We start from the raw sequence: 26,616 nt of genomic DNA on the forward strand, positions 1-26,616 counted from the left end.
CAAAATGCCAGATAAATGCAGTAGAGGAACAGGTGCAATATTTCTCTGTAAAATATGGTTAACAAGTAACAAAAATAACAAATACGTCAACAATTTATACAGTACTTGAGTTATGTACTTAGTTACTTACTGTTTGTTAGCTTCTGTTATCCCTTGTTCACAAATTGTTTTAATCCAGTGTTCAATGTTATGTTTTTTTTTTTTTTTTTTTTGTCCCCCAACACAGATAATGTGGAAGCAGAGTTGCTCCACACCTTCACCAGGGTTTATAAGTTTGACACCATGCTGCTGCTGGTGCGTTTGGCCGTTCTCACGGCCGTCACTCTGACTGTCCCTATTGTGCTGTTCCCTGTGAGTACAACATACATAAACTCACAATCTGTCTCTGTTGTCTGTTAAAATGTTTTTTAAGCAAGTCTCCATGAACAAGAAGGAAGCACATGTAGCAAAAGTTAAGTTTGGAAAGCAGAAAATGTTTCCTTATCATAGAAAATCACAGGTAGGTGTTTTTGTTCATTCCTTTGAGCACTGTCGTCTTTTTCTACTTTCATCCCTCTTGGCATCATTAAATGGAGCCTTGTTTAAGCACTGATATAATACGCAAAAATGTATTGCTCAGATACACACAAATATACAGCGCTCTTGTAATTTGAAATATCTGGCCACTGCCTTCCACCCCATGCCAATCAGCTATTTGTAAAATCATTCTATTCATCCAGTCAGACACTGCTGCCACCCTGTGTCATTCTGCATATAAAACTATGTTTTGTGTTTAATGTAGAGTCAGTCTTTTTTGTCATTTTCCAGACGCAGCTGTTTTTTCCTGGCAGTTTGGTGAAAAGAAACATACTGTTCAGTTTGATGCTTTCCTTGTTTCATCACCTCAAATCCCACAACACACAGGCTGAGGTCGTAAATGGCCATACTTCTTAATTAAACACACACATGCATACACACAACTTTAGGTCTTTACAGTGAATCCAGTCTTACTTTTTGAGTCTGCTTCCCAAATTTCTCTTAAAATGGGGCCAGAGGTTAGTCTGTGTGTGATGTCTCGTTACCAAAACTTATCGTTTCAGTCACATTCATTCACACATACATATATACACTCTTCTCACTTCCCTCCCCATATATGGTCATGGGCTAATTTTAGTTGGCCCTCATCCGACGTGAGGAGAATGAAAATGGCTACTGGCCAGAAGAAGTTTCATGCCCCATTTTAGCTTCCATGTGCACACACACTCACACACTCACCAACAAACTTGTTTTAATGTAAAGACAAGCAGCTGCATATTCTTAAGTAATTTCTGAAGTGGTTGCGGTTACAGTAGGCTGCCACCAGAGGGCAGCAGGTTTGTTGTCATTACAGTCAGCGTGTTGATAGAGAATGATGCAGCAATGACTGCACGTAACGGTAACACAGCACGCACACACACACACACACACATTTATATATAGTAACAGAATATAAAATTGCACACTTATCTGTAATCTAATATATGCACTGTCTCATATGTACACACACATTCAGGCATTAACAAATTTTGTTGCATTTTAGTCATCTAGTTGATGCTTGCATTCTCAGACATGATGTTTCTACTCTCAACCCATACCTCTGACTAACACACACAGACAGACAAACACTCCTCTAGCAGACACTGCTGTTTTTTCTGTCACAGGGAATGTGAGAGAGGATCCCTCTCTCTCTGCAGTGGAAGTTTACAAGCTCAGAGAGAACAGTGGAAAAACCCTCACCCTGACCACTACCTTCAGGGAGATAGATGGGCGGAGCCACTGACAGGGGGGTTAGCTGGCAGAGCAGGGACACAGAAACACAAACATCTGCCAGGGGCACAGTCTTTAAAATGTGTTGTGTTAGTGATAGATAATGTTTAGAAATCTGCATCTGGATCTGCATCAAAGACGGTTAGAAAAATAATGTTTTTAATGTTTGTCTGATGGTAGCCGTGGAAGAAAACCTAAATTCCATCAGGGAATATCAGGATTTTGTACAAGGATGAAGTGTGCGACGCTGCTGAGTTATGTCCCTTTGATTTTAATACCAAAATTCAGTCAAATCAGAGGCCCTGTTCAGACCTGGTATTCACAAGCAGTACAGGTGTGAATGCACCCAAGACACATTGAGGAAATGTGCCCTGGGCTAAAGTGAAGGACCACCTACTCAACTGATGTCCTCTGCACAAGTGGATGTATGTACTTATTCGAAAAACAAATTCAAGTCGTACAAGCTGCATAAACTAGCTTTGTCAGTGACATCTGAGCTCATAGAGATATATTATTAGTGTGTCATCTTGGGCAATTTGGTTTGCCTGGAACATGCCAAGGAATAGACACAGTGGTTGGATTTCTTCTTCTTCTTTTAATTTCTAGCAGACTAGGCATGAGAAGTGCATTGCTGCCTCTCGCAAAACAACAACACATTTGGTCTTTGCAAGTGGAATTGATGTATGTGTTTATTTGCATATTGTGCAGGAAAGTGAGATCCGATCACAAGTGGTCTCTTGAGATGCATGTGGAGACGCATTCTAATCCCGGGGTGAATTGATATGATTATAGCTGTCCATTTGTGACCCAAGACAAGACATCACCCAAGACAAATGTTAATGGCAGGTCTGAACAGGGCCAAATTGACAAACTCTGATATCCTGTTCATTTTGTCCTCATGTATAGACCGGTTAACTGCAATTATATTCATGTGTGTGCTTTCTCCTAGTTGTCTGTCACAAACCTAGATTTCTTCTCCACCAGTGTAATCATTGTGCAAAACTTGGAAGGATGAAATGTAACATTTCGTCTGACTCCAACTTAAGCCTTTGACTTTGAATGGTACTCACAATAAATACATTTTAAATGTAATTGAAACACAGAAGGATAAGCCTGTATAATGATAATAAAGGAGATAAAAATGTGATAAGGACAGAACACAAGCCTGTAATGTGTAGTAGCAAACCAGCTGTGGTGAAGTGTGGCTTAGTGAAAGGAGCAAGGCAGTAACACAGCTAGGGTTAGGGGTTTAAATCCTATGGCAGCCAAATGCAACATAAACCTTTGTGCTCATGGATCCTTAATCAGCTTTAAATATGTCAAGCAAATTAATTTTGTGAGGTTTCGTTAAAAACTAGTATTGGCCTGTATATACCTGCATGCATACCTATGAAAAGGTGCGAGTCATAGCCTGCTTTACATAGGTCAGTGGTGGTGATTAGCATTAGTTGCTGAGAGACAGTAATGTGAATGAAATGGCTGACTTAGCTGATGCTGTTTGTGATTTAGAAAAAAGTTGATCTGTGCATGATTTTCTAATTAGAAATGAGTGTTTGTGCAGAGCTGGGAATGTTTAATTAATTGACCATCACTATTCTTGCAGTAAAATAAACAGTGTTGCTGTAATATGGTCAAAAGATTGATGAACTTCGATATATATACGCAAAAGAACTACTTAGTAATACCTCGCCTTGCCAAGTTTCCATTTGACATTGGAGAATCGTGGCTTGAATCCTCCTAACCTTTATTTTGCAGGAAAATGCTGCCGACCTTCAGCTAGACATTAACGTTAGCTTTGTCTGTGACTGTCCTTGGCTCAAGTGGAGAAGTGCTATATAAAGGGAAGAGATAATATGTATGTGGGAGTGTGCATTTGGAGACACGTGTTTAGGTGTGGGAGTGTATACAGTAAGTGTGTGTGGGTGTGCAGTCACGAGAGGGATAGATGCTAACAGAGGTCAGATCACACAGGGCTTTGGCAGAATCCAGTACATAATGAAAGGGCTTTATGTGGAGTCAAACATGCCCCAGTTCTCAGGCTCCGGCTTGAGATTGAAACCATGGGAGAGGGCTGCAAATGAGCTGATTAACAGCACCAACGTCACCGTTACATGTTACCATCATGTAAAGTAAAGTAAAATGTATAGTAAATTTAAGTACTAATACAGACCTTTGTTTGTGCAGTACTAGCTTTAGTACTTGTCTCTAAAGCCTCATATGTGACCAGTTGTTTTTTTTCTTTTACTTAAAAAGTAGTTTATATATACTTTTTTGTCTTTTTATCCAATGTTACAGAGGCAAAATCACCTGCTTTTGCTTTTCTAATTAATATATGACTGTTCAGGAATGAGGAATATTTGCAGTTAACAAATGCTGCTAAACATTTTCTGTCTTGCCAGCGGCAGGACATTTTAATTTCTCTGCTATGATTTTGTTTATTTTAAATTAAAAAAACTGTGAGTATCTATGGTTTTCTTATACAGAACAAAAACGTACTGTAACTACAAAGTATATTAAGTGTTTGTAAGCTATAATTAATGGCCTAATGGTTAATAAAACATTTTAATGCAACACAAAAATTGTTCTTATGAAAGGCTTATAACAGATCTCTAAAGTGGTATTACAGTTTCTGTTTTATTATATAAAAAGTAAAACATTTGGTTGTAGTAAAGCACAGTTTGATAGACTTTTTTTTAGTCAAAAAGGCCCAGTTTGGCTGTGTGGTTTCAAGTAATGGTTCAGTGCTTGAAAACTCTCTTATATGGCTTCCTGCTGATATTTTTACTTGAAAAGGGACTTTTACCCTACTGCATGTAGTTTCAGTTCACACTCAGCACCTGTGTAAATTCAGATGTGTTCCTGTAAAAGAAAAAAGCAAATGACTTTTAAGTAGAAATGACAGGTTCAAGAGGGTACCACTGAGTTTTAACAGCTCTGACACAGTGTCTGCCACTTTGTCTCTAGTTTTGAATATACTCACACATATGAAAATATGTGCACCAATTTTGACTTTAACAAGGAAAACACAACCCTTGTTTGCAGAAAATGGGCTCAAATGCACGAGGTTTGTTTTCAGCTGCCTCTTGCTTGCAGTACCAGCTCATGTAGTTAAGATCTTAGTCTCTGGTTTTATGTTAACCCGCTAATCCCAGATTCAGCTGCCTACAACTGGTCCATCCACATATTCTGTGTGTGTTTATATGTAAGAAATGTGCAAATATCACACAGTGAACTCCAAAGGCTTTGCGCCAGGTAACACCCAGGTGCTGAATAGTTTGGAGCCTTGGAGAGAAATGCCACATCCAGGCTCTAGTTTTCGGCCTAATTATGAAACAGCTGGTTGGGGGGATACGCTTAAATTATTGTCATTATCTCCAACATGAAATGAGTGTTGGCCAAAAAGGTGACACTTTTTTGGCAGTGGACATTAAAGTGCAGGCGTCATCCTGGTGCCTCCTGACAGTCAAGATGGAGGTCACTTGGTTCAATTTGACAGCGCAGAAAATCCAGTTAATGTGATTTTTTTTTATCCACTGTGCCATGCTAACTGGATATAAATCTTGTACTTAAGTCAGACTTGAAAGGATACAAAGAAGGCATGTGTTGTTCTGCCAGCAGTGGCTCTTAAGAGGAAAAGATTGCACATTCCTTGTCCTTTTCGGGTAAACTAAATAAAGAAGTTACCTTCTCAGTCACTCTTCTTGCATCTTGTATATCATTCTCCACACTCTGTTTAAAGTATCTGCCAAAGTTGTAATTAAATGTGTTGTTATGGCAACTGGTGACCCTCGTCTGCCTTAATGTAGGACTAGTAAGTAAAAAGAGGATGGAAGACAGGCTTGCACGAAAAGAGTGACAATAGCAGCTTTGTTTTAAGACACACCTCCCCCCTACAGGCAAGTCCGCCCTCCTCTCACTACCGGCTGATGCAATCCCATGGTTCCATTGCACTGCAGGAGATAATCCCCTGCCTATTTGAATGGGCACCATATGCACCGCCCGTTTTTAACCTTTCCCCCTGTGGACTGCGAGCTGTCAGTGACTCAGGTTTCACCTGATACCCACAACCTTTCACCCACTAGAGGCTTGAACAGGCTGTCTATGGCTCCGCAGCACCAGGCATCTTAGCTGGGATCTCCTGGTTCCCTCTGTTTCCCTCTCACACACAGTCTCACAAAAACACACACAATAGCCTCGTAGCACTTGACACACAGTCAGTGGCAAAGTATGGGAATCAGCCTCAGGCCCAGGCCAGCAGACATGCAGACTAGACTCACGTTGTTGTTAATGATTTGTTACTTTGACAGAGATTGACAGCGTGTACAGAAAACTATGCCACGTGTTTCATTATATTCCAATGTAAAGTCAGCTGAATTAAGAGCTGGGATTGAATGCAACTTTTTTTTTTTTATCAAACCAAACTGACGATTTTGTAGTCACAAGTTAAATAAAAATGCTGTGATTGTTACATAATCCACACTCTCAGTAAGATTATACTGAATTTTATACAACTTTTGTAAAAATATTAATAGACTGATTCAATGTGATCAAGCCAAAGATTTCAATGTTTTTTCCAGATCCGCTCCTCCATCACCACGCTGTTATTCAGTGGTCGAGAGTTCAGCTGGACTCGCCACATGCTGATCGCCGCTGCAATCTTGGCCTTCAACAACATGCTGGTGATCTTTGTCCCTACCATCAGAGACATCTTCGGCTTCATCGGTGAGTCCTGGCACTGAATACTTTGAGCAAACAGGAAAAAATGTGCACAGAGAGAAGAAGACAAGGCCAGATTACCACCTTCAGTTCAGGGGTCGTTTTATTAAGTAAAGACGTTGGAAGTACAGAAACTTCAAGTGTCGGGTTGTGTCAGCTGTGCAGTCGCATGAACTGTTTTTGACCACTTGATCTCAGTCTTGATGCTAACACACACAAACATAGAAAGTACTAATATTTAGGGAAATCCCCATAATGTTCAGGTACTGCCTGTCTGCAAAAACTACACCTCAGAAATCAAAAACAGAAATGAATAACGGTTTATCCTCTCACCATGTTCACACCAGGTAAAACAAGGGACTCTGATTTTATTTATTTAAAAAAAATAAGGACGATTTGGGTCACAACCGCACTTTTAGCAGTAATACATTAAACTTTGATCACTCTTATGGCATCTCAGATAATACCCAGAGTCATTCATTTCCACAAGCTACATTAATGCATTGTGTGTTAGGATTGCTGATGGCGGGGCTATATCTGTGAGATACTGTATGTTCACTTTTGCGAAATCACTGCACCATGTGAAATACTGCACAATATGCTGTATGCAAGATGTATATTGGTATTTGGTATTTTAAAAGGATGTGAGGGCTATGTCAAGTAGCTAGGTCAAGTTAAAAGTAAAGTATTTACTTTTACTACTATGCAAATGATTTCTTGGTGTGGTGGGATTTTGGCTATTTATACATTTTGGCAGCTTACTTATTGGACTTGTTATTTGCCTGGACATAACAAAATGTCCACAGAAAAAAATAGCTATTTTCTGTATTTACGATTCTACCAATGTCTTAATATTTCAAATTGCAACTGTCAAGATACAGTTTGTCACCATAATTTCTACTCTGCGAGTGAAAATTGTTGTATACCTATGACATCAAAGACTATCCTAGGAGTAATCTTTTTCCTTGCTCAAGAGTAAGTGTAGGAGTCTTCATAAATGTCTCTGAAGTGAAGGTGCATTTAATCCTAATTTAATTTTTAGTGCAATTCCAAGGAGTGATCCTGAGGCAACTGATAATATTGGCATAGGTGTTAGTTTAAAATGCTGTCGTCTGATTAGCCAAATCAATCTTCCTTCTATTTTGTTGCAGGTTCTTCTGCAGCCACCATGCTCATCTTTATCCTACCTGCCGCCTTTTACCTCCGCCTGGTAAAATCACTGCCATTCCGCTCCCCACAGAAGATTGGGGTAAGTTTGTATGAACACACACACACAAATGTATCATTTTTCCCACTCTACCCCCCTCAAAATGTGATTCCTCCGAAATTTCAAAAGAACCTTGCTGTGCATCATCACACATCCAACCACATTTAATCCCTCCTCTCTTCTTGTTTCTCTCTCTCTTCAGGCGACTGTCTTCCTGGTCGTGGGAATCATTTTCATGATTGGCAGCTTGTCACTCATCGTCCTTGACTGGGTTCATAACCCCCCGGGCTCGAACAGTGGTCACTAAGCTTCCCTCCTCAGATTCACATTAAAGAGTGCAGCAACCTCCACCCCCACCCCCACCCCCACAATCCCCACTACCATGCCACAAAGTCTCTTCTTCCACTGCCTCAGCTGGTCCCACATCTGGGGACCCTTGGGATAGGGTTCATTAGAGGTTGCCTTCCCTTCATCAAATCTCAAACATCGATCATAAAACCTCAATGTTAGGACATGATGTGCTGCACAGGGTTAAGACATCTTCAGTTTTTCCCCCAGAGAATATCACTGGAGGGGAATTTTTTGGCTTGGTTTATTTTATTTCATTATTATTATTTTTATTATTTTGTCTTTTCTTTTTCTTTGTTGCTGTAAAGTTCTGTATGTGACACAACACAAACGAGACAATCAAAACCCAGAGAGCGGGAAACAGACTTTGGTTTAACGTGCCACAAAGACAGCCTGAAATCATGAACATAATCATTATCATCATGACCATCATGGTTATTAGTATTTCCAGCTATGAAGACAAGAGACAGAAGAAATACATACTGTGTAGCCCTCACCTCAACCAGATCTGTGAACTGCAATTCACAGAACTCCAGGGCTGGAAAGACAATGTGAGTCCCTCATTCCTCTGTGCACTTGAAGGAGACATTTGGAGTAGGAGTGTGTTCTCCATGAAACAAGGAGCACTTCTGCATTACTTCTCACTATGTGTGTAGAGCTTTCATACACATGGGCCACAGCTAGAACATTAAAAACAGTAAGTGGTTTTAATGTCGTGGCTGATTTGTGTATAAACATATTAAAACACATCTACAAATGTTTTTTTCAAGTAACCACCCATGAAAAATACCTGAAATTAATCAAGCTATCGTTTTCAGTTACTTAATTCAATTAAGTAGAATTTTTATTCAGGAAATTTTGGTTTAATTTGCTGCAGAGCTACATTTTAACAATCAGAAGCTTTGCCAGAGGCTACATGCACATAGTTTCAGTTGATCGGGTTCACAGTAGAGCTTTCCAGCTCTACACTCTCAAGGATCTTCCTTGCTGACTGTTTTCATCCTGGCTGTGTACACGAAGCGGGATGATGCTTTCAGTTATACTGTCACAGAGGGATCTGAACATGCAAAGTTTGAATGTACATAATTAAGTATATCTGCTGAAAAAATAGGTGTTGCATATAATATCTTACTTGACCTCATATGGCTCTTTGCCATTCAGATTGTATAAAGGTGAAATATCATTTCCAACACACAGTATATACACCTGCTGATAGGGCTGTACAGCTAGGTATATGAAAACAATTTTAAAGTATGCAATTTAGAAAAATGCAATTGGACAGTTCCAAAATGAAATTAAATTCAACCAACAAAGCCTAACTGGAAATAGTTAATTTAAAATCTGTATGTAAATTTAAGATGCAAATATTTTCAACTTGTGCCATGCTATCCTCATTCCTACCGAATGAAAACCCTCACTCTCTTAAATTGTCATTCAAATATAATCTAGGAAAGGCCTTGTTTTTATTTTTAACGTGATTATGTGCTATTCAGCCTGAAAAATAGTTTGATATTTTGGGAAATGCCATTATTCATTCTATCTCTTTACCAGGAGTCAGATGATTGGATTCATAGGACTCTCAAGTCTGTATACTTAATATGAAACAGACATTACAACCAGGAGGCAATTGGCTTGTCATAAATATTGGAAGCATAGGAAAACATCTATCTAATGCCCTTCACTGAGTTGACTTCAACTGTTTGCCCACATTTTCAGTCTTTATGCTAGGCTTAGCTAACTGTCTCCTGGCGCTAACCTCATATTTAGCATATAGACACGAGAGGGGTAAAACTATTTTCATCTACATCTCAGCAACAATTTGAATTAGCTTTTTTTCCCCAAAATGTCAAAGTATTCCTTTAAAGAGTAATGATTTGGAAGAAGCTGGAAGGTAAACAATATCAAACACTTCATGATGCTTGTTAGTTAGCAACATTATTGATACCTATATTAACTTGCAGAGGATGTGACAAATGTGTGCAAGACAGTAAACCAAGGTCAAGAACTATGCTTCTTCTGTATTTCCTCACTCATTCTGAAAATGTATGTGTGTTTACATGGTCCAGGTTAATCTTTGGGAGGTTTAGTCATTAGGCTCATTGATTGATTGATTATCAGGTAGTTACATATTTTTAGTATTCACACTGTCATTGTATACTCATACCCAAAATTATCATATGCATTTTAAAATTTCGTAACACTTTTATCTAAAATTTTAAACTGATAAAAATTATAACAGGATTATTCTTTTTATTTTTACCATTTGAATTGTGCTCATTATAAATGGCTTGTATTACTTGTGCCTTTGATAGAATCACTGACAATAACATCATCACCCTAGATTCATTCATTTCACTTGTTCTCTGATGTTGTTACGTGTCACGAACACATCCAGCCAAAGTGGACAAAATTTAAAGATCCTTTGTGGATCTATGTACATGAAAAAAATAGATATTTCAAGTGAAATAGTGTATTCTGTGCATGTTTTGGGATTACAAACATGGTCTTTTTGGACAATTGTATATGCTCTGTAAATAATCTTTATTTTATGGTACACTGACACTCATTGTCTGTGAGTGGGTTATTGGGGGATTCTGTCTTACAAGTCTTCTGCAATCCAGTGTTTATTTTAGTATATATATATATATATATACTTGTATTAGACATTTTTTTCTTGTTGTATGACAGTAGTTTTTTTTCTTTATTTGAAGCTTGTATATTTGTAGAAAATTGGGTCTCTATATATCTATTTTCATTTTTTAATGTTAACTTGTGATATCAGGATGAATTATTCAACAACCTACTTCATAACAGTTTATAATATGGTTTTCCCAGAATTCTCAGAAACAAGGCAACAAGTTTCTGTAGCTTATTGGCTCCTGCTGAGCAGCACTGGGTTTAAATTAAACCCACAAGCAATATCGATGTTGAATGTGTTTTTGAGAAAACAGTGCTATAAGGCAGAAGTAAGACAGGATCGTGTAGAGCATTTTGTGCCCACACTACATGTACAGAATTTGAAGGTTCTTACTGGACAAAGTGCCTTAATAATTTGTTATAAGAGCTCATGGTTTTTCCATTATTTATCAGATGGCACATAATAGCATGTATGCTAACGTGTAGCCGTACACGGATGCTAATGTATAGCTGTATACCTCTAGGAAAAGATAGCAAAATGCACAAGAACCTTCTGTGTCTGCCAGTTCTGAAGCTCTACCAGGACAATCATACACAGTCTTAGTTCTTACCTTACTGTGGCTTACAATGTATATCACTGCTGTCATAAAAAAAGCCTTTTCAACTCCAGTTTTGGTGAGGTTTTATTTTGATGATGTTACTTGAACTGAAGCTTTCCGAGGTCTGTTAAAGTCAGCAAGCTTCTTGACTGAAGGGTCTATTCAGTACCTGCTATGAATGTTCAAGAATGGATTGTTGTCAGTTTGAAAATCTTGTACTCTTTCTAAATTAAATTTACGAATGTTTGGCTGCAACATAATTTGGCTGCAACTAGTGGCTTATTCTGCTCACAGGCAGTCTATGTAAGATTTTCGTCTCTTCCTCAGGTTGAGTTTCATATGTTGAAAAGGCTCTTCTTACAAAGAACAACAAGAGGCATCCAGTTTTAACAGAATGCTCCGAACACCACACCCTTTAGTGTCTCAGGTATTCGATCTGTATGAATTTTTCATCTTACTTTTGGATAAATTCAAATCTCTTCACCTCTTTTGCATGATTGAGCCAAGATGTACAATGCTATTATATTGTGCTGGCCTAGATGAGAAGTCATTTTGTGGATTTGTAATCCAGACAAGTCCCCGGCTAATGTTGACAGAGTTTAGAGAGGAGTTGTTGTAAAGAATTGCCTGCCTTATTGTTCTGGTGACCCTCAGTCGTGGAGAAGCACTGGCTCAATATTTCTGTTGTTCACAGTGTGTCTGTTTCCTTTGGCTCTGACTGAACATTCAGATTTGTAATTTTACCCAAACAAAGGGGTGTTTTTTTTTTTATCAGTGATGCTGTTTCATTATGATAACCAATAAAAATGTGTAATAAAAAAGGTTTTGTACATTTTTTTAAGCTGCCTTTATTTTGATGATGATGCACCTAGAAGAAACCCAGGCTCAGTCACGGGCATAAACTGCCTTTTGAAGTCCAACAGAGCTAACAGATAGTAGAAACGCACTGATGGCATTGGCATACTATTATACAAATCCAATTTTGAATGTGTGTATGAGTTTCTATATTCAAACACGATGTAAAAAAAAAAAAAAAAAAAGCTTTTTGTCACGCTAGGGCTTACATAACATGTTTCCAGACTGGCAACTAGGGATGTAATGACCAAAGCCATATTTCTGGCATTAATGATCCAATGATATTAGGCCTCCAGAAATAAAATAGATCCTCGTCTTCCTGTCTAGCTAGCATCTACTGCAGACATGTAACACTGGCTTGCAATGTTCCCAGACTGTTAAAACAAGGGGTGGGGAAAAGGAATCAGGTAACCTTTGCATTTCTTTCCAAATACATATCTTCAGGTCGAAAAATCTAGCTGGAAATGATAAGCTGTGGAAGATATTCAGGGAATGCCTGTCTGTAAGTGGGTGTTTTGTGGATTTTTCATTTTAAATATTATCTGCATAATCAAGTATTTTATTTATAAAATAAAACGTCCAACCTCCTCCCACACAAAAAAAACAGTGAGAACACTGCAAATATTCTAAAGAGCTACCTAACTGGACAAAAATAAGGGTTAACTAAACTATATTAATTGATCCTTCAGTTAATGTTTCATAAAACATTACAGACTAAGAAAAACAGATAAAAATTAACACCATCCAAAGTCTAGAAAGACCAGAAGAGGTTCAGCCAAGCCAAGTTTCAGCCCTCCTGAAATTTTTGTTTTTCCTATTGGGTGAGTAGAATTCATGGTTTCTCAGAATTTAAGGATGCATGGAAGTGTTTCTTTAAGTTGTTTGTTTTGTTTTTTCGGTCTTCTTTTGGTTCGTCCCAGTGTTTGGTTGTAAGTGTAAAAAGTCTGGTTTTGTACTGTATTTAAATACAATTTACAGTACTTTAGTGTTTTTTATGTAGACTACACTCCACTATTCTAAAAAAAACATAACATTTTTTACTACACTGTATTCATCTGATGGACTTGAGTTAAAAGATATTTTCAGACCATGATTTTATGCCAAAAACACGAAATGTAGGGGTGCCCTTGTGGCCCATGGGTTAAGACCTTAGTCGCATTTCATGTCTCTCCCACCTAATTTCCTGTCATCTCTCTATTGTTGGCTGTCAAATAAAGGCATAAAATGCCCAAATTAATAATTAAATATGTACCTTTTATTTCTGCCCATAAATGAAAAACAGAATCTGCCATCTCTCATGTGTGTGCAAAGTAGTAAGGTCAAGGTCAAATACTGCCCACTGACAAAATGTTTGGTGACATCTCATCTGGGTCTAATGTTCGAGACACCAGCCAACTCTCAGTTTTCAATGGAATATGATATGTATCCAACTAAAGCAATCACACCAGTTGGAAAATGGTAAATCTGTGCTTTCTCATCTTTTTTTTAATAGAATGAAACTGCACGATGTGTTTCTAACATGCAATCATTTTCAGTTAAAATACCACGTTACCGTAGACTCATGTGATGACTGTTTAACCTCCTTTGGCACTGTTTTCATGGCTTCCCTGAGGTTTTGGCAGGTTATGTCAAAGACTCATTGAGTTTATATTTGTTGGATGAATTTTAAAAAATAGTGTGTATTTTCAGAGACACTGACTGAGCAGTCACCAGCAGCAAACAGGAGATATTAATTTAGCTTATAATATACAGAATATGACTTAAGTTTTAGCTTTTCATTAAATTAAAGAAAAAAATCAGTCATGCAAAGGTATATTGTGCAACAGAGGTTAGATGGACATGTTTGTATGAATGCAGGTGTGAGTGTGTTATTGATTTGTGTGTGTTCTCAAGGGAGAAAGACAGAGAGAGAGAGTGCACAGCATTACCAGATCAGGATGCATGTCACATTCCACCTCATGGTTTGTTGTAAATCTGGTTACACAACACCTTGAGCTTCGACCTCTGCTGTATCCTCCCTTCACCTTGCTATGCTGTAAGCTCTGTCCTCCATGCTCAGGACATTTTTTAGACATTTCTAGTCAACCTTTTGTAATTTTTGTCTTGCCCTCTAACCTTTACTCTGCCTTGCTACTGCAGTGTGTATCTCTTAAGTATTTTCCATCACTCTTAGATATACATAGCTATAGAACTGTGCACACAATTTATTATTCAATTGGCCATACAAATGAGATCCTTAGTAAGAATGTCTTTGATGTGCAATTCAATGTTATTTCCAAGGAATCTTCTAATTGTTAGTTTAATTTATCCTGTTTTTAGTGGGAAATTAGAGGTTTCTGATGCATGACTGAATAACTGATTTGAAAACTATATTTATCAGCCACAAAAACATGCTAAAGCAAATCATAACACAGGATGCAGGATGTGTTCAACCCAAGTGTGACTCAATGTACACAAACAAAGCACATACCTGAAACATCATGACTGCAACTATTTTTAAATTAATAATCACTATAAAAGAGTAATGGGCTTTCCTACACAGTGTAAGTAGCCAGTAAGGCAAATTCATTGTTTCTGAATGTCAAATATAAAACTACAAAGACATTCAGATGCAGAAGATAATTCAATAATTTGATTAATTAAGAAATCACGAGACACTGAATCGAGACTCACCATCTCCCCATGAAATGATCCAAATCAACCTACTTATTTTTTGTGAGTTTGGTTGAATGAAGACATGTTGTTCTGTACAAATTCTTTACAACCCACCTTTGCTCCTAGACTCTTGTTCATCTTCCACTTTTTCAATTTTTCATGATTCCCCAGTTCTCTATTTTCCTCTCTGCCGGACATTTGTCTCTCCTCTTTCCACCTTCACTAAATTCTTTCCTTTCTCCCTCCTCTTCAATCTTTGCCTCTACAACTGTGCACCCCCCCACCCCCGCATTTTCCCCCTCTATCCTCTTTTTATGAGGATTAACTGTACTGTTCTGTACAGTGGAGTAAATTCCAGGAATACGGTCACCGTTAATAACTCACTATCTCTGGGAGAAAGCCTCAGCAGCACCAATCTACTGAGATTTTGAGTGAAACTAGGAGGGAGGAAAGAAAACATAAAAATAAGGATTAGCCTTACCAAATGAGTAGGGTTGACAATAAGAAAACCATACAGCCAAAAAAGAAAAAAAAACTTCTGTCTAGGCAGTAGCTAATTTTGGCAGTAGGTTCGTGCTGGATAAGTAGCGTACATTGGTTTAACACTGATGAGAGCTGTGAAAGTGAATCAGAACATCAAAGTTGCAGGCCATTGAACCAAAACATTTAGTAAAAAGTAAAAAGTCACACAAGTGGTTGGTGACAGCTTTCTCAAGGATCTTAAGAGAGAAAGGGAAGATTAGATATGGGTCTATAGTTGGCTAAAACATATGGATCAAGAGTAGGCTTTTTGAGAAGAGTTTTAATTACAGCTGTTTTAAAGGACTGCGGTACATAGCCTGTTAATAAAGACATAGTGATTATATCTAGTAAAGACGTGCTAACTAAGTGTAAAACTTCCTTAAGCAGCCTGGTTGGGATGGGGTCTAAGAGATAAGTTGATGGTTTAGATGAAGACATAGTTGGAGTTAGTTGGCGAAGGACGATGGGAGAGAAACTGTCTAAGTATAGATCAGGTTGACCAGCTGTTTCTAAGGTGCCTGTGTTTGAGGGCAGGAGGTGGTGAATTTTGTCTCTAATAGCTCTAATAGCTTTATCATTAAAGAAGCTCATGAAATCATCACTACTGAGATTTATAGAAATACATGGATCAATGGAGCTATGACTCCCTGTCAGCCTGGCTACAGTGCTGAAAAGAAACCAAGGGTTGTTTTTATTTCCCTCTATTAGAGATGAGTAATAGGCTGCTCTGGCATTACAGAGGGCCTTCCTATCATGCCAGGCTAAGTGGGATTCTTCCAGTTTGGTAGAATGCCATATCCTTTCAAGTTTTTGTGCAGTTTGTTTTAATATGTAGGTTTGGGAGTTAAACCGCAGAGCTAACCTCCTTTGTTTTATTATCTTCTTTTTTAGAGGGGCAATAGAGTAGAGTTCTCTGTTGTATTGTAACATGGCAGTGAATTAAGTTCTAATGGAATCAGTTCCTTAAATTTAGCTACAGCACTATCAGATAGACATATAGAAAAGGCAGAGCTAACCTCCTTTGTTTTATTATCTTCTTTTTTAGAGGGGCAATAGAGTAGAGTTCTCTGTTGTATTGTAACATGGCAGTGAATTAAGTTCTAATGGAATCAGTTCCTTAAATTTAGCTACAGCACTATCAGATAGACATCTAGAACAGACATTTTTGCCTAATAGTGTGTAGTCCAGTAACAGGAATTCAGAAGTTATTAAATGATGGTCCAATAAAAGAGAATTTTGTGGTAAGACTATTAAATGTTCAATTTCGATGCCACAAGTCAGAACAAGGTCCAGGGTGTGGTTAAATAAGTGAGTGGGTTTATTTACACCCTGAGCAAAGCAAATTGAGTTTAATAATGGGATAAATGCAGTTCTAAGGCTCTCATTATCAACATCCACATGAATATTGAAATCACCTACTATAATTACTTTATCTGTAGTAAGGACTAAACTTGCTTAAAACTCTGAGAATTCCGATAAAAATTCAGAGTATGGGACAGGAGCGCGGTACACAATAACAAATAGAATATACGTTAAAGTTTTCCATTATGGATGTGTAAGACTGAGAACCAGGCTTTCAAATAAGTTATAATTGAGTTTAGGTTTAGGGTTGATTATTACGCTTGAGTTGAAAATGGCTGCAACTCCACCTCCTTGGCCGGTGCCTCAAGGAATGTGAGTATTAATATGACTGGGGGGAGTGGATTCATTTAGGCTAACATATTCATCATGACACAGCCAGGTTTCAGTGAGACTAAATATATAAATATGATGATCCGATATCAGATCATTTACTAATACAGCTTTAGATGAGAGCGATCTAATGTTTTAGAGTCCATATTTAATCACCTTATTTTGTTATACTTCTGCAGTGGTGGTCTTAATTTTTATTAGGTTTCTGTGTACAACTCCTCTTCTGTTTATTTTTGAGTTAATTAATTTAGGTGGTCGGGGGGCAGACACAGTCTCTATGGGGGTTTGGTTGGGTGACTGCTGTAATAGAAGCACAGAGAAGCATGTCAGACTGCAACTCTGCCTCCTAGTCTCGGCTCTTGGTTGTCATGGTTTTGGTCTACTAATAAACTCAGTCAGATTTCTAGATGTGAGAGCTGCTCCATCCAAAGTGGGATGTATGCCATCTCTCCCGATCAGATCACGTCTCCCCAAAAAGTCCTCCAGTTATCTACAAAGCCCACGTCATTTGCTGGACACCACCTCAGCAGCCACCAGTTGAATGATGACATGCAATTATACATGTCATCACTGGTCAGATTAGGCAGGGCCCCAGAGAAAACTATGGAGTCCGACATTGTCTTTGCATACGTAGACACCAACTCAACATAAATTTCGTAGCCAGCAATTTTAAATAGGATTCAACGTCGCCCGCTCAGGCCCCAGGAATACATTTTACTATGGTTGCTGATGTCGCTAACTTCACGTTTCTCAAGATAGAGCTGCGCGGTTCCCCACCATGTCTCTAAGGGTGAGCCCACATACTAATTTCAGCTGCTTGTGTTTGCATCCTAAGCTTTCAGACACTACCCAAACCACAGATGATGGGTGACTGATGCAGCATCTGTCCTGTAGAAGAAACACACACTCCTAATTTAAAGGATTTTTTTTAAGTAACATATAAAAAAAATAGGATCAGTATTGTAACACTCCACAAAAATCTTAAAAGCAGAGATGCAATCCTGAGGTCGTTAAAGTGATTACTCTCCAGCTGATGTCCTTGTGAAACTTATGACAGTATAGGTGTTGAATTGCATTTTTTGTGGATTCCAGCACACACTACTGTGAATAAGCTTAGGTATAGAACTCTGGTTAATAGGCTGTTGTGTAACACAGATTCAATTTCCATGACAGCTGATTGGACTTCAGAAAAGCCCTGCTCTCTCGGAATAAGATCATCAGCTAAATGCCCATAAATGTCAACACCAATAAACGACTTTACTGAGTAACATAGAATGAAATGAATTTACAATTTAGAGGAGATGATTTTGAGTTCACTTGTGTGTGTGTGTGTGTGTGTGTGTGTGTGTGTGTGTGTTGTTGGACTGTGTCTGAAATTTGTCGGTTCAACATTACATAAGCTCAGGCTGTTGGTTGAAAGCTGGTGGCTCCTCTGAGAGCAGCATCCTTCATCCATTAATACAACAAAAGGTTCACATGTGGTAGATTTTACACATGGAGTTACATACACTGATGCACAACCAAACACACAAATTCAGTGAAAACAGACACGTAAAATATACACTGTTGTTACAGTAAAAACAGGTTCTCATGTTCCAATAAGCACAGGTTGTGTGTGATGTTATGACCATGTGACTTCCAGGATCCTATCAGCTTTCAGCACACATACAGAGCCCTCATATTATTCATTTCTATTACGAAAATACATTTCTGTTTTTGTGGTCATTTATACAGGTTTTTGTACAGTTTATATTTTTTATACCACACCCTGTTGACAAGGTATTTTTATTGTCTAGTCTTATTGTCTATTTATCTAATATCTTTAGTTACATTTTTTGTTCCAGTTGTCATTGTTGTCTGGATCTATTTTTTCTCCTTTTTTTAAATATGTTTTTTTATCCAAAAGGGTTTTTTTTCTAGCAAGTATATTATTTGTAGATCTGTTCTTTTTGTTAGAATACAGTACATGGTAGAGGCTTCTAACAAACAGTTTTCTACAATTTCTAATGTTTAATTTATTTTTTGTATGATATTTTTGCTGTTGCAAACAATTTCTTTTTTATCTGCTGATGAAGACGATGTGATATGGTCAAAATTTGTAGATCAAGCCTGTAATTTGACCTTGATTTGAGATTTTTTTGCCCAAATAAAATAACAATTGTCAAATTCCATTTTAAAATGAACTGTCAAACTGAGATTTATTTATTTTATGTTGATAATATCTAAATATATTAGTATGACATACTGTACATTTGTTGTTTTTAGTGTGTAAATTCTAGTGAATGTACACAGAGTGAACACATCAGATTTTTTACAGTCTGTTCACATTTTTATTCTGTGCTTTTTTTTGGTAACAAAATTTTTTGTGTATATGTACTACCATGAACAGCATTTCTGCTGTTAGACATTACCTTGAGTATAGTGTGGGATTAAGGTCACCTCCTCTCAGGTACATGGCAGCTTCTCAGGCTCTCTGAATGTCAGAGATCAGAGCTGGCTGTTTGATTTGGTTTGTTTTACTGGAAGGTTCTGCACACCAGCAGTGGCAAAGATGGCAACATGGTGATAGAAACCACATTCTTGTGCGAGAGGGCAACCATGCCAACTGAGGACACACACCCCAAAACACAAACAAAAAGGGTGGTCTTGATTCTGACCTCTTTAGGAGCCTTTGGGACATCTGAGCAGATGATATAAGAGTGTAACAGTGCAGGAGGTCAGGGGGGTGTCAAAACAGCAAAGACACAAACCTCCAACATTCCTGAAAGGTGAATCTTGTGTCTCAGTAGAGGCTCTGAACAGAAATAGAAAAGTCATCTAAGAATAGGAGGATAGGAGAAGGGGGGGGGGGGATCTAATCATTATTTAGCCATTGGAAAGCAAACTACACATTAGGAAAAATAAAAAAATTAGTAGGCAAAGCTGTGACACTGAACTCCATCCTTACAGTTTCATATTGCCATGTGAAACATACTGAACTTACATACATTATGGTGAGCTTCCCTTCCTTTATCTGTTCACATCGATTTGTGGCATTGACTTAAACTTTAACCCTTGATTGTCTTGAAGATAAAAAGTATTAAACTGACACATCGTGTGCCAGTAAATTGTTTTAATTAATTATTAATAATAATTGATAAAAATAAACTAAAAACCTAATTTCATGTCATTTAGATTATTAAGCAGTTCAATGTGGAACTTGATAGCTTAATTTCCACGTCAACAAAACTTACTAGTGGTGTACATTAAGGTTAGATTCTGGGCCGTGTTCTGTCCTCCATTTACACACATCTCCTTGATCACATAATTAGTAGACATATATTTTATGCAGACACACCTCTTGTCTCATATATTTATTTCTATGCAGATGATACACAATTATACCTACCTGTCATCCCCACTCATGCTAGTAGTTTGGTGGCTCAAAAAAGGTTAAAGGCTTGCTTTGACAATATTAAATCTCAAATGTCTTGAAAATCTTTTCAGTTTAGTACGACTTAAACTATCAGTCAATCAGTCGGTTGGTCCAGCACTTTGGTCTAGACTGAAATATCTCTACAAGTATTAGATGGATTTTGTGCAGACATTCATGGTCCCCAGATGATGACTCCAAATTACTGTGCTGATCATCGGATTTTTACTCTAGCGCCACTATGAGGTTGACATTTAGGGTTTGAAGTGAAATGTCTCACAAACTATTAGACGGCTTGTCATGAAATTTGGCACAGACATTAATTTTAACAAAAAATTTTTTTTTAATTTGTCCAATTCTTTGGTGTTTTGACCAAAATACCTGCAAAACTTGGGATTTGAGCTGACAGCCTCAGCTGCCCTTTGTGTTTAATTAGAAAATCTAGGCATACTAACACAGTGGACTAAGATGGCGCACATGGTCTTTCAGGACGCTGTGTCAGCCTCACAGCTGCTAGCATGGCTGTAGACCCATAACTTGTTAACTTACTAAGCCCATACGTACAGGTCGCGCATAAAATTCAATGCATAAAAAGTTCTTCTGTGTGTGTGGATTTGCTGTCAAGGGCAACCATACGATTGCTTTTATGGTACCCAAACTTTGGAATTAACTACTGTTTATAGCTAAAAACACCCCATTTAAGATAGATTTTATTAATCATGTTAAAATATTTTATTTATCTTTATTTATTAATATTATATTAGGTTTTACTTTTTACTGTATGATTAGATTACTGCTTTTCCTTTTCTTTGTTTCTATACATTTTAACTATGTTAGCAAAAGTGATGCTTGTAATAAGAGTATTGCACTGCAAATAGACCAATACTGTGAAATAACCCCTTGATGATTCAAGGCTGCAATGTCTCAAAAAATAACACCACCACAACCTTTTGAAATTCCAAATTCCAAACTCTCTACTTTTATGGGACTGACTGTTGTCAAAATGTTTGCTGTTAGAGTAATTATATCGTTGTGATTACTTCCTCTGGATAAGATAAGATTCCAGAGTGTCAAAAGATTTGTGACTCGCTGTGTTCTTGATAGAAACTTAGCATTCCACAGTGACAATCAAATAATGATGAGTAATTTTTTGCTGGAAAAATATCCCTGTTGGAAACAGATAGTTAATTTCAAAAGTCACTTCTGCGGGATGTTTGTATTTGACTAGCTAACAGTATACAAATAACAGCTAACAGTAAGAAAATACCATAACAGTAAGAAATACCATAATACCATAACTCACAGCTTGAATGTGCAGAAATGTACTGAGATAGGTACCTAATACTCTAAGGATAGGGTAATATATATAATCTTTTGTAAATCACTGGCATATCTGTTGTATTGTTGTTTTGTCTTTGACTGGATTCTATTTTCTTTTTCTTTTCTCTTAAGATGCATGTTTTTAAGTCTTGGTTCTGTTACGAATTTACACAGAAAACACAAATAAGTGATTCTTCAAAATAACATACATCTAAGATAACAGTTTACTGCTGAATTTTGGCCAAAAGAATTTACAGTAAAAAGATGTTATTTAATTTCACACTAAACTTGAACTTCTCCTAATCCTGCTGGCTGCAGTCCACTGAGATGTAAGGACATGAAATACCAGTTGAAGGTGAAACAAAGCAGGTTTAAGATTTATTTCCACATTCTGACCATTCTGACCATTCTGACCATTTCTACTTTATCATGGCCAGTGTTTAGCCATTTGTGTCAAAATTTCAAATTGTGGCACTCTTTTAAACATTTTTCAGCTTTTACAGATGTGTAGATGGGTGAAATTTAGTACATAAGCCAGGTTCAGAGGCACATTTTAATTTAAAGTGCTGGAAAAGCTCTTCCTGATGCCCAATGTGGCAACACCACCCAGTCTTGTGATGCCACATCAAGTTTACTTTTAAGTACATATACTAACACTTCTATTTTTTTGTACTTTTACATAAATAAACTTTGCAATGCAGACTTTATTCATAATGTTTTTGGATTTGTACATTGTGAAATTGCTGCTTTTACTTAAAGTCAAAGATCTGAATACTTCTTCCACCACTGCAGTTTTCCTTGTTTTATTGTATAATGAAAGAGTTTACATTTTTTAAAGTCATAGTTCTAATAATAATACTTTGTCAGTTAAGTCATGACATTTTCTGATATTACATTATCAGTATCCTTCCTGTTAATGGAATAAATCTCAATGAAGTACTAAATAAGAAATACTTTAGTGATTTTGCTTAACTCTTAATCTTGTTGTAGTGATGTAAAAGTTTACTTCAGGGTGTGTCAGTACACCATGACATCACTGCTGGGTCTGGTCAAAGGTGCAACACACTTAAAACTGTCAACCAGAAAAAGAGTTATGTTAAATGGTGTTAATTCACTCTTTAAAAAAAAAAATGAAGTATGTACAGCTTAAAAGTTCATTCATTCATTCATTTAGTTCAGTTAGTTTTTGATCTTGGAAACAGCAGTTGGCCAAATAGACCCACTACAAGGTCCATTTAGTAGTTGTTGTGAAGCTTTTAATCGTAACACATAATCTTCCTAAGCAGACTAAAGAGGCAGAATTTACGTTTTTAAGATTCAAGGTTAGGTTTAGTCTTCATGCATCCTTTTGAAAAATTGTATTTGATTTGCTTTTTGGCTGCGCCAGCCCTATAAACAGGGGTATCTGTGGGTGAGTGATTGAGTGAGTGAGTGTGATAAAGCACCTAGCGACAAATCTAGAGTCTTTTCGGACAATCCTAAGCTACTTACCATAGAAGAGAGTCGCCAGTATTGGCTTATGAGCACGAGGTTGGCCTTTGCCTTCACAGGCACACCTCTCGTCTCATTCAACTGACTGCACGGCAGCTGCATAGACGTGAATAAGCTTCTAACTTTCTCTCTGAGTTATCAATTCACAAGTAAATATAGCCAAAATTTACAGCCGTTGTCTTTAACTTATATGTATGGTAATTTTGTCAGACAAAATTGCAGGTCTAAAATCTGGATTTTAGCTGTACAGATCAGCAGCTTGTAAATGGCGTGAAAGTGACTGCTGGTTAACATTTAGTTTTCATTGGCAGCATGTCAGTCATTATTTCAGACCTGTTCTGTTTTCTGACAACAGAAACAGAAAAACATTCAAAATGAGAAAAGCTTTATTGGGAATTCAGCTGTGTTAAATTACTGTATATGAGAACACAGAAAGGAAGAGAGAAGCAAACAGATACAGACAGGTCCAGCTCTATACCAGGATTTGATCTAGTCTTAATAAATGTATTGCCTATCTTAAAGTGTATTACATGTACACCATACTTTCAAAATGGTACAGGAGTACATCCCTATGAAGCTATATATGCTCAATTTTCCAGAATTACACAAGTTTACATGATCTTATGAAGCTCCTCCAGAGATCGCTGGATAATAAAAAAGTGTGGCAGCAAGAGAACAGACTATATATATTAAACCCTTTTGATGCAAAAACAATATCTTTCAAAATTCCAAAATGGATGGGATATTGCCATAACACATTGTTGTCATTTCAAAAGGCTTAGTTGTGTTATTTTGATGAGAGAGATGGTCACAGCCAGGAGGAAATATGTAAGGTATTGTAAAAGCAGGGTCAGCAGTCTCAGACAGGGTCAGTAGGGAATTCATAATGTAAATCTGGGAAGCAACCAACACTCTGATGATACTTTATTAAAGCAAAAAGTACCTCTGGAATGCAGCCGGGAAATGCAACAACATGGCACCTGAATTTGGATGACACAAACACCTTTCAGTTTCCCATAGTCCATCGTGTCACAGTACTTTGTGTAATGGACTGTTCAGACGAATTCTTGTGAACTTGTAAAGCCAGAAAATGTCACGTGAATACATTGTGTTTCCCAGGTATTTGAACTCAGATGGTCACCAGTCACAGGTAAATATTGAACTTGAAACAGAGCAGTGAGTAAGTCACTGCAGAATGTAAATAATGGACAGCAGAAATGAACTCCAATGTTTGTTCATGGCCTGTACTTATCATTGACAAGATTATTGAAAAATAGAAGTTAGATGAATGTCTTTACAAAAATTATTGCACAATATGTATGAGATGCAACATGCAATTAAACAACTTTGAAATAAGAAATATGACTCCAGCCATGTAATTTATATAATAGGAACAAAATAAGATAATTTGCATTTTGTTTTACAAATTAAAGTTTTTTATCAGTTGGATTGTGCTACTTAGTTTGCACAAGGGATATTACCTCTGTATGTTGAAAATACTGTTTAAATACCTTCGGAATGGTTGGTTGCCTCTTTTGAATTATTTCTGTGTGTATTTTTCTATAATTTTATTTAAGTGACTTTTAAGTGACATTTAAAAAGAGAACAAATGGTAAAGATGATGTTAAAGGGGAACTAATTTTACGCATCAAAGCAGAGGTTGTGGAGTTAGAAATAAATAAGCTTACAAGACTTCTGTGGCCCACTCCTCATCTCTGCTTGAGGCTAGGAGTTCGAGGCTAAATGAGCCACTACTAGCATAACACTCCCAAATCTCTGACCAAACTGTTTGAGGCTGAGTTGCATTGTGGTAAAAGTAGGTGCCAGATTTTCAACAGGAAGAAGAATGCGTGCAATAAAAAAGACAATATTTCTGCATCAATTTTGATACTTTTTTAAAATCTGTCCATTATGAGTCTCCCAAGCCTGAAAGTGAGCATGGACAAGTCTAGTCTGTAGGTATAAGTTTCAGTGGTAACATCAGTCAAATTTGTTTAAACCTCCTGTTTGCTACATATTTTCTCAAAAATATAGATCTGACTTACTGAAATTAGCCATTAAATGGTAATCTTGCTTTGTGAAACACACCTCTGGTGATTAACATGGGAATGTTTGAATTTGACCTTGGACATGTTTTCATCAGTCTGAGTATTCAGCCCCTGAATTGGGACACAGCAACAGAAGTGTATGTCTCACTGACCTACAACTACTTGGCACCACCAAGGACAAAAACCATTCAATGGACAATACACCACAAAAGACAAACAAAATGAGTCAGCACCAGCATCTTCTGCCAGGTTAAAACTGAAATGTGAGACAGGTGTATGAAAGGAGAAGATGCTCAAATTCAAAGTACACAGACGTCACTTTGATAAACCAGGACTCACAAGCAGGTGAATCTAGCTATAATCAGCCAAATGTGGAATGTACAAGTGGCATTTGTTGGCTTCACCTTGTCGGGCATGTTCTCCACAGGATGCAGGATGCTCTCAGACTGCTGTCACTTTTAAATTTTATCAGACAGTTTTTGCAGACTTGTCTTAAGTTGAATATATTGTCTCAGTTCCTTCTTTTGCAATGTAATTATATAACTTGCATAGCCATTTCTAATTAACTCTGGTGATATTTCCTTGAGTAAATTTGGGTTCAGCATTCTTTGTGACCAGTTTCATTATGTGATGTTTTTTTCATGCTAAAACAGGGAGGCTCTTATTTTAGTTTTACGAACTTGCCTAACTGTGAAAATCAATTTGTTCACATAATGAGGGGCATTTTATAGTCCACAAAGAGCAGCATTTACTAACAGCATGCAGCATTTTAGTACCCACTAATAATGACATTAGTTGGTCAGAGGCGTTAAAATGCTTGACCAAAAGTAAATCTTTCATTAAAATACCATTCTCTTGAATCTGACTTATTCTGTAAATGCGGTTATGTATACAAAAGAATGCTTAAACCTGTGAGCCTGTGAGTATTTGCAACATTTTTATCTAGAGGCATGTTTGGGTGCAAACCCTTTACTCATTGTGCAGAGACTGTTATTATTCTCAGATAAACAAGTCATAAAAATGATAAAATGCACATTAAAAAAACGAAATACTTTCTCTCTGTGCTGCTCCTTTATCCACAAGACTACAGCAGGAGGTTAATTCCACCAAAATAAGAAGTGATTTATTTTCATCTGAAAGGAGAGATTTACAACACCACATAGTAGGAAAAATAGAGTCTGTTTTTATTTTCCTGTACTTTGTAAGATGAAGATATGTAGCAAGTTTCATCAAGAGCAGCAGGGCCAGCCCCCACGTTACTGTTATGCCACAGCAAAGTAGTTTAAGTAATGCAGTACAGATGAAGATAATATAAGAAATGTTTGGAGT

At 37.3% G+C, this 26,616-nt stretch overlaps 1 protein-coding gene across 15 annotated transcripts in view; it reads left to right on the forward strand.

Moving 5' to 3' along the window:
- slc38a4 (solute carrier family 38 member 4) overlaps positions 1-12,088 on the forward strand; it is a 38,234-nt gene extending 26,146 nt beyond the window's left edge. For 14 of the 15 annotated variants that reach the window (XM_040143596.1, XM_040143491.1, XM_040143528.1 and 11 more), the window contains 4 exons: positions 227-351; positions 6,363-6,507; positions 7,653-7,750; positions 7,911-12,088. In XM_040143596.1, coding sequence (XP_039999530.1) covers positions 227-351; positions 6,363-6,507; positions 7,653-7,750; positions 7,911-8,015 — 473 coding nt within the window. In that variant the 3' untranslated portion in view covers positions 8,016-12,088. Of the gene's footprint in view, positions 1-226; positions 352-1,679; positions 6,508-7,652; positions 7,751-7,910 lie in introns of those variants that run through there. The other variant, XM_040143616.1, reaches the window with a different exon arrangement.
- Positions 12,089-26,616: the final 14,528 nt, after the last annotated feature.

The sequence above is a fragment of the Xiphias gladius genome, chromosome 2, assembly GCF_016859285.1.
Source record: "Xiphias gladius isolate SHS-SW01 ecotype Sanya breed wild chromosome 2, ASM1685928v1, whole genome shotgun sequence".
Classification (NCBI taxonomy): Eukaryota; Metazoa; Chordata; class Actinopteri; order Istiophoriformes; family Xiphiidae; genus Xiphias; species Xiphias gladius.